Raw genomic sequence first — 12,568 nt, forward strand, 5'->3', positions numbered from 1 at the left:
CACCCTCCTGGATCCGTGAACAGAAGCTCCTCTCTGGCTCCTCTATGGCGTCTCTGGGTCCTGCATCTCTGCAGAACAACCTGAAACAGACATGATGACCCCAGACAATGACATTTTTCCACCTGAGAACTTCCCGCCGCTGCCTGGACGAGGAGTTCCTGAGTCACTCTCTTTTGGTTTAGAGAATTCAAAGTGATACTGTGACGAAAGCCGCTGCCAGCAGACCAGCTGTGTTACACAACCTATTTATCTGTGTATTCTGTCAAAATGATGAGACTCATCAAAGTTTTTTCTTGTGATGTGTACATGTGTTGAGTGTATAGATGTGTAAGACAGGGCCGTGGCTTCAGGAGGGGCTGGGGGGGGGCCCTGAGGCAGCAGGCCCCGCCTGTGAGATTTTTTTTTTGTAGCACCAATTGGTTCATATTAGGTATAAAGCATTGTATAATATGTTGTGCTGAGATTTTCGCACTCACAGTTAACATTAAAACAAAAATTGCAAGTGAATCTCCAAATGTATTTTGGGTAAAATGGTTGGTCATCAACAGCCGTCTATCAACATCATCATGGATCACTCGTCAACAGAGCAGTAATCCTACAACCTAAACATGAGCAGGAGTTAGAAACACCAAAGTTGAGCGATAAAATGCAAAGAAAAAGAAAAAAGGGAGCAAGAAAAAGCCAAATTGCTCAAGGTAGACACATATTTTGTTTGCCCTAATCCTCCTCCTGTGGGAGATGAAGCTGACGTTGTTAGAGATTCATCCCCGGAGATGAATCAAAGCTAGGCTACTGTGATTATCTGTCCGCCAAAACTGTAGAGTGAGCATGTAGGTGAGTGAGCAGGTGTGTGTGTCTGTGTAACAGTGTGTGTGTAACAGTCAAAACGATGCTCTACCTGAACTGTAACTACAGTGGAGGAGGGAGGGAACAACCACGCCACCTGAGAGACCAGAAACCGACAAGGAAGAACCCCGAACCTGGGCCATCAGCAGCCCCTGGAGGCCAGAAGAGGGCGGGAGGGAACCCCCCCGCCAGTGAAGGAATACTTTATACTTTTCAGAAGTTCAGAAGAGCCAGGGAGTGGTGACGTGGTACTCCGGATGGGAAACAGGACCCGGTGGTGGTCCAGGATCTCCCGGGGGAACTGGTCGTTCACGCTGAAGGCCAGCCCTCGTAGCTGCGGCCCGGCCCTCGTAGCCGCGGTCCGGCCCTCGTAGCCGCGGTCCGGCCCTCGTAGCCGCGGTCCGGCCCTCGTAGCCGCGGTCCAGCCCTGGTAGCCGCGGTCCGGCCCTCGTAGCCGCGGTCCGGCCCTCGTAGCCGCGGTCCAGCCCTCGTAGCTGCGGTCCGGCCCTCGTAGCCGCGGTCCAGCCCTCGTAGCCGCGGTCCGGCCCTCGTAGCCGCGGTCCAGCCCTGGTAGCCGCGGTCCGGCCCTCGTAGCCGCGGTCCGGCCCTCGTAGCCGCGGTCCAGCCCTCGTAGCTGCGGTCCGCGGCTCCTCACCTGCTCCTTCTGCTTCAAGTGTTAAACTCGGCTACGATCAGTCTTGGTCTCTGGCCGTCTGGTCTCCTCCCTCCCACGCGATGGACGTGATGAAAAGTGATGTTTTGCACCATAAGTGTGCAAGATGAGGTTGATGATGCAGTTTCTTTTTAATACTCATAGGTACCAGCAACAACAGGCCAGAACTAGGGCTGGGGATTGATTCAAATGTAGAGAATTGATTCGATTCCAATTCTTAAGATTCAGAATCGATTATCAAGATTTGATTCGATTCTATTCCGATATTGATTTGGGTTAGTGTTATTAAAAATGTTTTTTCAGCTGTTGCATGAATTATATGACTGTAGTTCTGCAACATATTAATACTAGTGTTATATTGAGATTAAACAGCAAGTATTGCAGCTAATGATGCTGTAAGGACCAATCAGCTCCCAGAATGCTGATAGAACTGCTTTCAGAAACATCGTGGGTCAGAATTACCAAACACATCCAGGGAGGAAACAGAGACGGAGGAAATCGCTTTTAGTTTTTCCCACATTCTGTTTTAATTTTTTCTGTTTTTGGTCTATTTCAGTTTTTAATTTTTGAGAATTTGGTTTTTAGCATTTTATGCAAATGTAACCCCAAGACAGGATATAAAGTAATGAAATATAGATAATTTATGCAATTATAACTGAAAACTAATGTTTTCATACCTTTAAACATATGTATAGGCAAAAACATGGCACCAGTTATTCTTGTGTCCAATAAATGGACTTTCTTTTTTTCCTTATCCATGTCATTGTGTCCTGAATTCCTCTTTTGTCTTGGTCCACATGGCGACACCCATTTATCCAAATACGTAAACAAAATGAGTATAATGATAATAAATCCTAAATACTGATTTGGAACATAAATCCTGTCTGTTTTTAAATCCCTTGTCAAAACCCACCTTTTCTCATTGGCTTTTAACACTTAGCAAGACAGTTGACTTTATTTTATCCTTTTATTCTTTACGGTTGGAGAAGTGGGTGTGTGGGTGCAGAGGTGGCTCTAAGTTACTTGTCCGTTCTTCCTCTGTTTGTGGAATTAGAACAGGATCCATAGACATGAGGAACATTCTTAGAGAAGACGCTTTTACAGCACATGTGGGGAGGGTTTTATAATCACTTCTAAACTAGTTTAATATTGTAGGAGTGAGAACAATTATTCACAAGTTGAATACATTCAGTTCAAATCAACTTTATTCATGGAAGTTTACTGAAGTTTTTGGAGTTTACGGAAGTTTGTGGAATTCATGGAAATTCGTGGACTTCTTGGAAGTTTGTGGAGTTATTTAAGTTTGAAGGGATTATGGAAGGTTGTAAAGTTTATGGCAGTTTGTCGAGTTTATCGCACTTTGTGGAGTTTATGGAAGTTTGTGTCGTTTATTGAAGTATGTAAAGATTATGGAAGTTTGGGGAGATTTTGGAGGTGCGTGGAATTCATGGAAGTTTGTGGAGTTTATCGCAGTTTGTGGTGTTTCTGGAAATGTATTGAAGTATGTGGAGATTATTGAAATGTGTGGACTTTATGCTAATTTGTGGAGTTTTTGGGAGTTTATGGAACTTTGTGGCGATCATTGAAAATTTGTGGAGTTTATGGAGGTTTGTGGAGTTTATGGAGTTTGTGGCGTTTATTTAAGTTTGTGGACCAAAATGTGTGGAGATTACTGAAGTTTTGTGGAAATTTGTAGAGATAATGGAAAGTTGTAGAGTTTACAGAAAATGTGTGTATATTATGGAGGTTTGTGGAGTTCTTTTAGGTTTGTGGATCTTATCAGGGATTGTCAGCTGGTGGTCTGCAGCCCTCTGGTGGTCCGTGGCGGTATTGCAGGTGGTCTGTGAAATTATAAATGGAAAAGAATAATTTAACAAATATATATTTATTCTTTAGACTCAATTTATTTTCCATTTACTATTCATTTTTGTGAATAATTCACCCATCCAAATTATGTCAAATGAGTGAGAGTGAACTTTGTAATATTATAAGCCCTCTTGGCTTCCTATGTTCATTTTTCATTGACTGTTTTTTTTGTTTTTGTTTTTTTTTATAGCAAAAGGTGCAAATAAAAATAAGACACTGATGCAAATAAATAGCCTATATAGGCCCATACTCTTATTTAAAAGCAAGGTGCAAAATAAAACAAACATCCCCAAAAGCAGTTGGTCCCCGAGTTGCTTCTTGGTTATAATGGTGGTTCCTGGAATAAAACCAATTGAAAACCTCTGACCTTATAGAAGTTTGTGGATTTATTGATGTTCGTGGATATTATTGAAGTTTGTGGAGTTTATGGCAGTTTGTAGAGTTAACTCTGTGAGGAGCTCCAGCGTAAACACAGTGTGTTTGTGTGAGGTGTGTGTGTGAGAGGTGTGTGTGCTGCATCAGTGCTCACGGAGGCAGAAATGATGAGGAACAAACAGTGTTCACCTCTGTTTTTATTCAGGTAGCAGCGTCAGTCAGTTCTGTCTCACACACACACACACACACACACACACACACACACACACACACACACACACACACACACACACACACACACACACACACACACACACACACACACACACACACACACACACACACACACACACACACACACACACACACACACACACACACACACACAGAGCTCTGCTTTCATTCTACTACTTCCTGTCCGACTGCACAGCTGCATCTTGGTCCTGTCGTCCGTCACAGCTTTAACACCCAGCAGAACGGCAGCAGAACGGCAGCAGAACGGCAGCAGAACGGCAGCAGAACGGCAGCAGAACGGCAGCAGAACGGCAGCAGAACGGCAGCAGAACGGCAGCAGAACGGCAGCAGTGGGACTAGAATCCTCCCGGATCACGTCTTCTAACAGCAGAGGACAACAGATGGAGAGAAGACCCTGCAGTTAACACTGAGAGTCAAACGTTCGTACAAAGTCTGATGGACTGGAGTCCGGAGTCCCGGCGGCTCCGTGAGCCTCTTGTTTTCCATTCCCCGGGCCTCGGTGGTCCGCAGGAGCGCGGCAGTTCGGTACTGGGGCGGCCAGGGGTCCGCGCTAGCTGTTGTTCTCAGCTGTCATGTACTTGAGGGCGGCGAAGCCGTAGCGGCGCGACATGTTCTGCTGGAACTCCTCCTTCAGGGTCTTCAGGCAGACCCGGTACTGCTTGTTGGAGCGGAACTTGGTGATGTCGAAGCTGGGGGCGTGAGGCATGTGGATCATGAAGGCGTTGGGCAGAACCACAAACTCGTACTCCTGCAGAGAGAGAGAACAGGAGCGTCAGTGTGCAGATCCACCACCATCGGAAACACTCGTGTTGTTGTGTGGAAAGTTCCTATAAACTGAACCCTTCTGGACTAGGCCTGTGTTGAAAAAAATAGATTTTCCGATTCTAAATCGATTTTCATATTAATTCCTAAAAATCGATTCGTATGTCTAAAGATCGATTTTTTTTTTTTCATCATTACATTACAACTTTTGGTATTTTTTTGTTTATGCCCCAAAAAGGAATGTTTTGTTGGAAACGAGAATAACTTGTGCCATGTTTTTGCCTTTAAATATGTTTAAAAGTATGAAAACATTAAAGTTTTCAGTTATAATTGTATAAATTGTCTATATTTCATTACTTTATATACTGTCTTGGGGTTACATTTGCATAAAATGCTAAAAACCAAATTTAAAAAAATATAAAACCGAAATAGACCGGAAATGAAAAAAATTTAAACTGAATGTGGGAAAATAAAAGCGATTTCATACGTCTCTGTTTCCTCCCTGGATCTGTTTGGTAATTCTGACCCACGATGTTTCTGAAAGCAGTTCTATCAGCATTCTGGGAGCTGATTGGTCCTTACAGCATCATTAGCTGCCAAAACTTGCTGTTGAATCTCAATATAATACTAGTATTAATATGTTGCATAACTACACAGTCAAAACGGCTTAGCTCCGCATTATTTGCAAGACCTGATAGTGCCTTATGTTCCTGGCAGAGCTCTCCGCTCTCAGAGAGCAGGTTTACTCGTAGTTCCTAGAGTATCTAAATGTAGATTTGGAGGGCGGGCGTTCTGCTATCAGGCACCATTACTATGGAACCAACTTCCAATCTGGGTTAAGGAGGCTGACACCACCTCCACCTTTATAACTAAACTTAAAACCTTTCTGTTTAGTAAAGCCTATACTTAGTGTTTAGTAAACCTCTAGCTAGTGTTGGTAAATCTCTAGTTAGTGTAAACTCTAGTGTGTTAGAGTCAGTAGTCATAGTTGCAGCTATAGAACAAGACTATAATAGCTAGTCTCAAATATAGCTTCGTGGTAGATATGCTGCTATAGGCTTATGCTGCAGGGGGGCACCGACATGATCCGCTGGGCGGTGCCTCTCACCCGTCTTCTCTTCTCCTCTCCCCTTCCTCTCTTCTCCTTTTCCATTTTTATTTATTATAAGTATCTCATAGCTATCATGTCCATTGCCCCTGTAGTTTCTTGTGCTGGCCCCCCTTTTTTCTCTTTTGTGCATGTTTTCAGGCCGGAGCTTCGGAGCTGCCCGCTGGCCTGTTGTATTAGTACTATACAAATAAAATTGAATTGAATTGAGTCATATAATTAATTCATAAACAGCTCAAAAAACTGTTTTAATAACACTAACCCAAGTCAATATCGGAATCGAATCGGATCGAATCAAATCTTGATAATCGATTCTGAATCTTAAGAATCGGAATCGAATCGATTCTTGACATTTGAATCAATCCCCATAACCCTACTGGTTTGACTGTGAATAGGAGGGAAACTACACCCATTTCACAACAGCAACTAGAACGCAAAGCTTTTATCCTGATCATTTCAGTAGCTGTGATTGCCGTCATGAGTGCAGGTGCAGGGTTGAGGTGCATGGTGGAGGTAAAGGATGGTGGGGTCGGGTGGAGGTGCGTCACCTGCGCGTCCAGCTCCATGATGTGAGCCACCTTGTTCCAGCCGAAGCCTACGAAGCGGCGGTCGTATTCCGGACTGTCCCTCCTCACCATCACGTAGGGCTCGAAGTCGGCCTCCCACTGCACCTTGTAGGGCGTGGTGGCCGTCCGCCATTTGGCAAAGTTGGTGGGAGCGTGGCCCTTAGTCCACACGTGGTACCTTTAAGGACGGAAAACAAGAACGACTTTGATGAAGCTTCTAACAATACTGACATGCTTTTATTAATAATAAAAGCTCAAACTTATCATCATAAGCATATCAGAAATGACCACATCCACGACTCTCTATGTCAAACCATTTAAAAGTTATGGCAGAAAATAGGAACTATCAAATATGGACTATCAGATGAAGGGGGGGCACGCTTTTTGGTGTCTATCGTCGCCACGGTAACGCTTTTGACTGAGAAAAGTAATGCGCGTCTTCGCAGGATGGAGACGCACATTTTGATGTATAACACACCTGGGAGCATGTTACGGTTAGGGGCGAAGAAGCGGCCGAAGAAATGGCATAAATTTCACCAAAATTACACGATTAATTCAAAATGGCCGACTTCCTGTTGGGTTTCGGCCATGGCGCCAAGAGACTTTTCTTTAAGTTGCGACATGATACAGGTGTGTACCGATTTTCGTGCATGTACGTCAAACCATATTGTCGTGCTTGAGGGGCGCTGTTGAGCCATTTTGCCACGCTTATTAATGCAAACCATTAAATATCACATTTTTCACCAGGCCTGGCTTGCATGCAAAATTTGGTGACTTTTGGGCACGTTTAGGGGGTCAAAAAGGCCCTCCTTTCGTCGGAAGAAGGAAAACAAAACAAGGAAAATTCCTACAGATACAATAGGGCCTTCGCACTGTAAGTGCTTGGGCCCTAATAATAAAAATACATTTGATTTATTTAAGGTGCCTTTCAGAGCACACAACACCGATTAAAAGGGCAAAAAAAATAAGCCAGGATTTGATTTCCTGTAAACAGACACAGAGTGAGGGGATGGAAAGGTGGAGGTGGGTTTAGAAGAGAGGTAGAGCTGGGTGTCATCCATGTAACAACGGAAATGGATGTTGTATTTTTCGGAAAATATGACCAAGAGGAAGGACATAGATGATAAATAGGATGGGGCCGAGGACAGAGCCGCTAGGGTCCAGATCCAGACCTGTGGTTCCTCTACTGACCACTAGGGTCTGGATCTAAAAGCCATCAGCATAAATACACATATATACATAACCGTAACAACTGTGTAACTTTGCATCCACTTTCCCCGGTGCCTACGACCATGTCAGACTACATTTGTCCAGACACGCGTTGAAGGTTAACTGCAGATCTGGAGTCCATGACGAAAAGGTTAAAGGAGCTGTATGTAAGAGCAATAATAAAACGAATCATAAAATGACCCGGATATGTCAACAGACATTTAAAAATCATGTTCATTTCAAATACTTATGTCACTGACAACAGCACTCAAGCCAGGATATTCCAGATTAAAAAGAGGAGTTGCAGCCCTCAACTGATGTTTATGTTGTCATTTTTTTGTTTTGGCCTGAAGCTCCACCCTCCACCTATCTCCCAATCACCAAGTCAGTATTGTTTCTGAAGCTCCACCCTCCACCTATCTCCCAATCACCAAGTCAGTATTGTTTCTGAAGCTCCACCCTCCACCTATCTCCCAATCACCAAGTCAGTATTGTTTCTGAAGCCCCACCCTCCACCTATCTCCCAATCACCAAGTCAGTATTGTTTCTGAAGCTCCACCCTCCACCTATCTCCCAATCACCAAGTCAGTATTGTTTCTGAAGCTCCACCCTCCACCTATCTCCCAATCACCAAGTCAGTATTGTTTCTGAAGCTCCACCCTCCACCTATCTCCCAATCACCAAGTCAGTATTGTTTCGGCATCCGGGTTGCCAGCTTGGCTCTAATTATCGCAGCAGCCGCTACGAACGTGTTGGATGAAAAACCTGGCAACCTCTGGTCGGGGGGAGGAGGGGGAGGGTACACGCCGCTCAACAATATTTTGAAAGTGACTGCAGTACCAGTTTTGGCCATTTCTTACAGACAGCTCCTTTAAATGGATAAGTGAAGTTGGGCACCTGAAGGTGAAGAGCGTGCCCATGTCCAGCTGAGACAGCAGCTCAGCCTTGGATTTGGGGTAAGAAAGGCGATATCTCAGCGTCTCAAAGGCTGGAACCACCAGCGCCTTCTTGGCGTTGGCCATGTCCAGCTGCACGACGGACTTCCTGTAAACACAGAACATTAGCCCACACAGCACTGCAGTGCTCAATACAGGCAAGGCAAGGCAAGTTTATCTGTACAGCACAATTCAACACAAGGTCATTCTAAGTGCTTTACATCAACATTAAAAGTGGCAAGACACAATTAAACAGTAAATAATAGGGCTGGGTATTGTTAACCCTTGTGCTGTCTTCGGGTCAAGGACGGAGGAAAGGAAGAAGGGAGGAAAGAAGGAAGGAAGGAAGAAAAGAAGGAAGGGAGGAAAGAAGGAAGGGAGGGAGGGAGGGAAGAAGGAAACAAGGAAAGAAGGAAAGACGGGAAAAAAGAGGAAGGGAAGAAGGAAGGAGAGAGCAAGAGGAAAGAAGGAAGGAAGGGAGAAAAGAAGGAAAGAAGGATGGGAGAAAAGGAAGGAAGAAGGAAGGGAGGGAGAAAAGAAGGAAGGAAGGAAGGAGAGAGCAGGAGGAAAGAAGGAAGGAAGGAAGGAAGGAAGGAAGGAGAGAGCAGGAGGAAGAAGGAAGGAAGGAAGGAAGGAGAGAGCAGGAGGAAAGAAGGAAGGAAGGAAGGAAGGAAGGAAGGAAGGAAGGAGAGAGCAGGAGGAAAGAAGGAAGGAAGGAAGGAAGGAAGGAGAGAGCAGGAGGAAAGAAGGAAGGAAGGAAGGAAGGAAGGAGAGAGCAGGAGGAAAGAAGGAAGGAAGGAAGGAAGGAAGGGAGAAAAGAAGGAAAGAAGGAAGGAAGGAGAGAGCAGGAGGAAAGAAGGAAGGAAGGAAGGAAGGAAGGGAGAAAAGGAAGGAAGGAAGGAAGGAAGGAGAGAGCAGGAGGAAGGAAGGAAGGAAGGAGAGAGCAGGAGGAAGGAAGGAAGGAAGGAAGGAAGGAAGGAAGGAGAGAGCAAGAGGAAAGAAGGAAGGAAGGAAGGAAGGAAGGAGAGAGCAGGAGGAAAGAAGGAAGGAAGGAAGGAAGGAGAGAGCAGGAGGAAAGAAGGAAGGAAGGAAGGAAGGAAGGGAGAAAAGAAGGAAAGAAGGATGGGAGAAAAGGAAGGAAGGAAGGAAGGAAGGAGAGAGCAGGAGGAAGGAAGGAAGGAAGGAGAGAGCAGGAGGAAGGAAGGAAGGAAGGAAGGAAGGAAGGAAGGAAGGAGAGAGCAAGAGGAAAGAAGGAAGGAAGGGAGAAAAGAAGGAAAGAAGGATGGGAGAAAAGGAAGGAAGAAGGAAGGGAGGGAGAAAAGAAGGAAGGAAGGAAGGAGAGAGCAGGAGGAAAGAAGGAAGGAAGGAAGGAAGGAAGGAAGGAAGGAGAGAGCAGGAGGAAGAAGGAAGGAAGGAAGGAAGGAGAGAGCAGGAGGAAAGAAGGAAGGAAGGAAGGGAGGAAGGAGAGAGTAGGAGGAAGAAGGAAGGAAGGAAGGAAGGAAGGAGAGAGCAGGAGGAAAGAAGGAAGGAAGGAAGGAAGGAGAGAGCAGGAGGAAAGAAGGAAGGAAGGAAGGAAGGAAGGAGAGAGCAGGAGGAAGAAGGAAGGAAGGAAGGAAGGAAGGAAGGAGAGAGCAGGAGGAAAGAAGGAAGGAAGGAAGGAAGGAAGGAAGGAGAGAGCAGGAGGAAAGAAGGAAGGAAGGAAGGAAGGAAGGAGAGAGCAGGAGGAAAGAAGGAAGGAAGGAAGGAAGGAAGGAGAGAGCAGGAGGAAAGAAGGAAGGAAGGAAGGAAGGAAGGAAGGAAGGAAGGAAGGAAGGAAGGAAGGAGAGAGCAGGAGGAAAGAAGGAAGGAAGGAAGGAGAGAGCAGGAGGAAAGAAGGAAGGAAGGAAGGAAGGAAGGGAGGAAAGAAGGATGGGAGAAAAGGAAGGAAGGAAGGAAGGAAGGAGAGAGCAGGAGGAAGGAAGGAAGGAAGGAAGGAAGGAAGGAAGGAAGGAAGGAAGGAAGGAAGGAAGGAAGGAAGGAAGGAGAGAGCAGGAGGAAAGGAGAATTAGGTCATTTTTTTACCCAAAGACAGTACAAGGGTTAAGAACCTCACGATTTGATTCGATTTCGATTCTTTAGGTTTCGATTCGATATTGATTTGATATTGATTTAAATGTAAAAGTTGTATGTAGGACAGGCATTAATATAAGCATATGCTTCTGCCTGTGCCTTTTCAGTCACTATTTTTTCGATGTGTTTAATGCTTGTAGTGTGATGTGACTGAATAAAGAATTTCAATCAATCAATCAATCAATCAATCAATCAATCAATCAATCAATCAATCAATCAATCAATCAATCAATCAATCAATCAATCATCTCATTCTTACAATGGCAAGAATGAAGTTTCTATACGGTCAAAACGTACAAAGACCGGGTCAAATACAGTATTACAAAGGCAATCTGTAACAATTCGTGCAGTGAATCAAACCAATTTGACCATTCTATGCCACAATGCCTGTTTCCAGCAGCAAAGGCGGTGAAAGGTTGCGTGGGAGGTGTTGTCTCACCTGAGATACTCATAGAGGCCGTACATGGGCAGGAAGTCGATGTCCGATAAGAACATGTAGGGCGTGTTGACCTGCTGCATGGCCACGTTTCTCAGCAGGTTCACCGGGTAGAACTGGCCCTCTTTGTAGACGATGTGGTAGCCCACGTTCCCGCGGCTCATCAGCACCTCGGATCCCTGAGCGTAGCGCAGGAACTGCTGGGCCTCGGCGTCCGACAGGTACAGGGCCAGGCTGACCGGGCCTTCCCAGTGCTTACAGATGGCCTCCAGCATCTGCAGTCTGCACAGAAAACAACTACGCTTTCAGACAGAAACATGAGAAGACCTGAACAAACTGTTGGACACGTTCATACCGGCCAACTTGAGCTCTTCAACTCAGCTTGATTTTTAAATGTGAATTTTACCGAGCCAGACTGACTACGTTTACATGCATCAATAACCCTTTTCTAACCGGATATTAGCACGGCCATGTAAACACCAATAACCCCTTTGAATAACTGGAATTTGCTCATATTCCGGTTTTTAAAAACCCGAATATGACCCCTGGGTTACTCCTTTTCTAACCGGAATATTTGTTCATGTAAATGGGATATCCCGATCAAAAGGAACAGGAATTTGTTTTCTGCGCATGTTCTTTTCACAAGGAATGCTGCTTTTTTGAGTCCAGGAAGTTCTTCTAAACATGGCGAAACACAAGACCGGGAGGAGACTAATCACTTCTTAAAGGGGACCTATTGTTTCTTTCTTTAACATATATAAAGTGGTCTCCCCTCAGCCTGCCAACTCAGAGAAGGAAGAAAGCAACCAAATTCTGCAGTGTCTGTACAGCCGCCCGGATGAGCCGTCCAGTCTGATGTGGATCTACGAGCCAATAAGATTCTGCTGACAGTGATTTACATCGGTTGGCCTCCGATGTGTGAAACCACGACCACAACTAACTCCGCCGGCCGGAGCTTCCACCATTTTTTCGTAGCGGTGTATCGTGTCATTCAGGCAGCCAATCAGCACAGAGCCTCATTACCATAGCCCCGCCCACTCAGAATCCTGCATAGAGGCGCCACATTCTTTGTAGGTTATGAGGCGTCACATTGTTGGTACGTAGATGAGGCGTCACCTTTTTTATGTAGATGAGGCACCACCTTCTTGGTACGTCGAAGACGCACCACCTTCTTGGTACGTATGTGACCCTTATATTCTTGCTGTATGTTCTGATTCCAATATTTTGTCTAAGACCGTCTACAGAGTGTACACTCCAGATCAAAACAAAACAGTAAAGCACCTACATTCATATTTAAAACCCTCGTCATACCCTCCCATTTTTTGAAACGTATGGTTCTTGTGGACATGACAGCTCAAATGTTAAAGAACACGATTTTGCAGTTTATGTGCCGCAGCATAAAATCATATCTATTCCCTGTGCACTATA

The 12,568-nt window shown here is 45.1% G+C and overlaps 1 protein-coding gene across 1 annotated transcript in view; it reads right to left on the bottom strand.

The window, feature by feature from the left end:
- Window positions 1-3,948: 3,948 nt before the first annotated feature.
- The window catches only part of large1 (LARGE xylosyl- and glucuronyltransferase 1), a 72,656-nt gene continuing 64,036 nt past the window's right edge, over window positions 3,949-12,568 (bottom strand). The window contains exons 12-15 of the mRNA XM_061714738.1: window positions 11,144-11,422; window positions 8,558-8,704; window positions 6,434-6,629; window positions 3,949-4,763 (exon numbers count right to left, since the gene is read on the bottom strand). Coding sequence (XP_061570722.1) covers window positions 4,566-4,763; window positions 6,434-6,629; window positions 8,558-8,704; window positions 11,144-11,422 — 820 coding nt within the window. The 3' untranslated portion in view covers window positions 3,949-4,565. The remainder of the gene's footprint in view (window positions 4,764-6,433; window positions 6,630-8,557; window positions 8,705-11,143; window positions 11,423-12,568) is intronic.

This window comes from Cololabis saira, chromosome 23 (genome assembly GCF_033807715.1).
Source record: "Cololabis saira isolate AMF1-May2022 chromosome 23, fColSai1.1, whole genome shotgun sequence".
Lineage (NCBI taxonomy): Eukaryota > Metazoa > Chordata > Actinopteri > Beloniformes > Belonidae > Cololabis > Cololabis saira.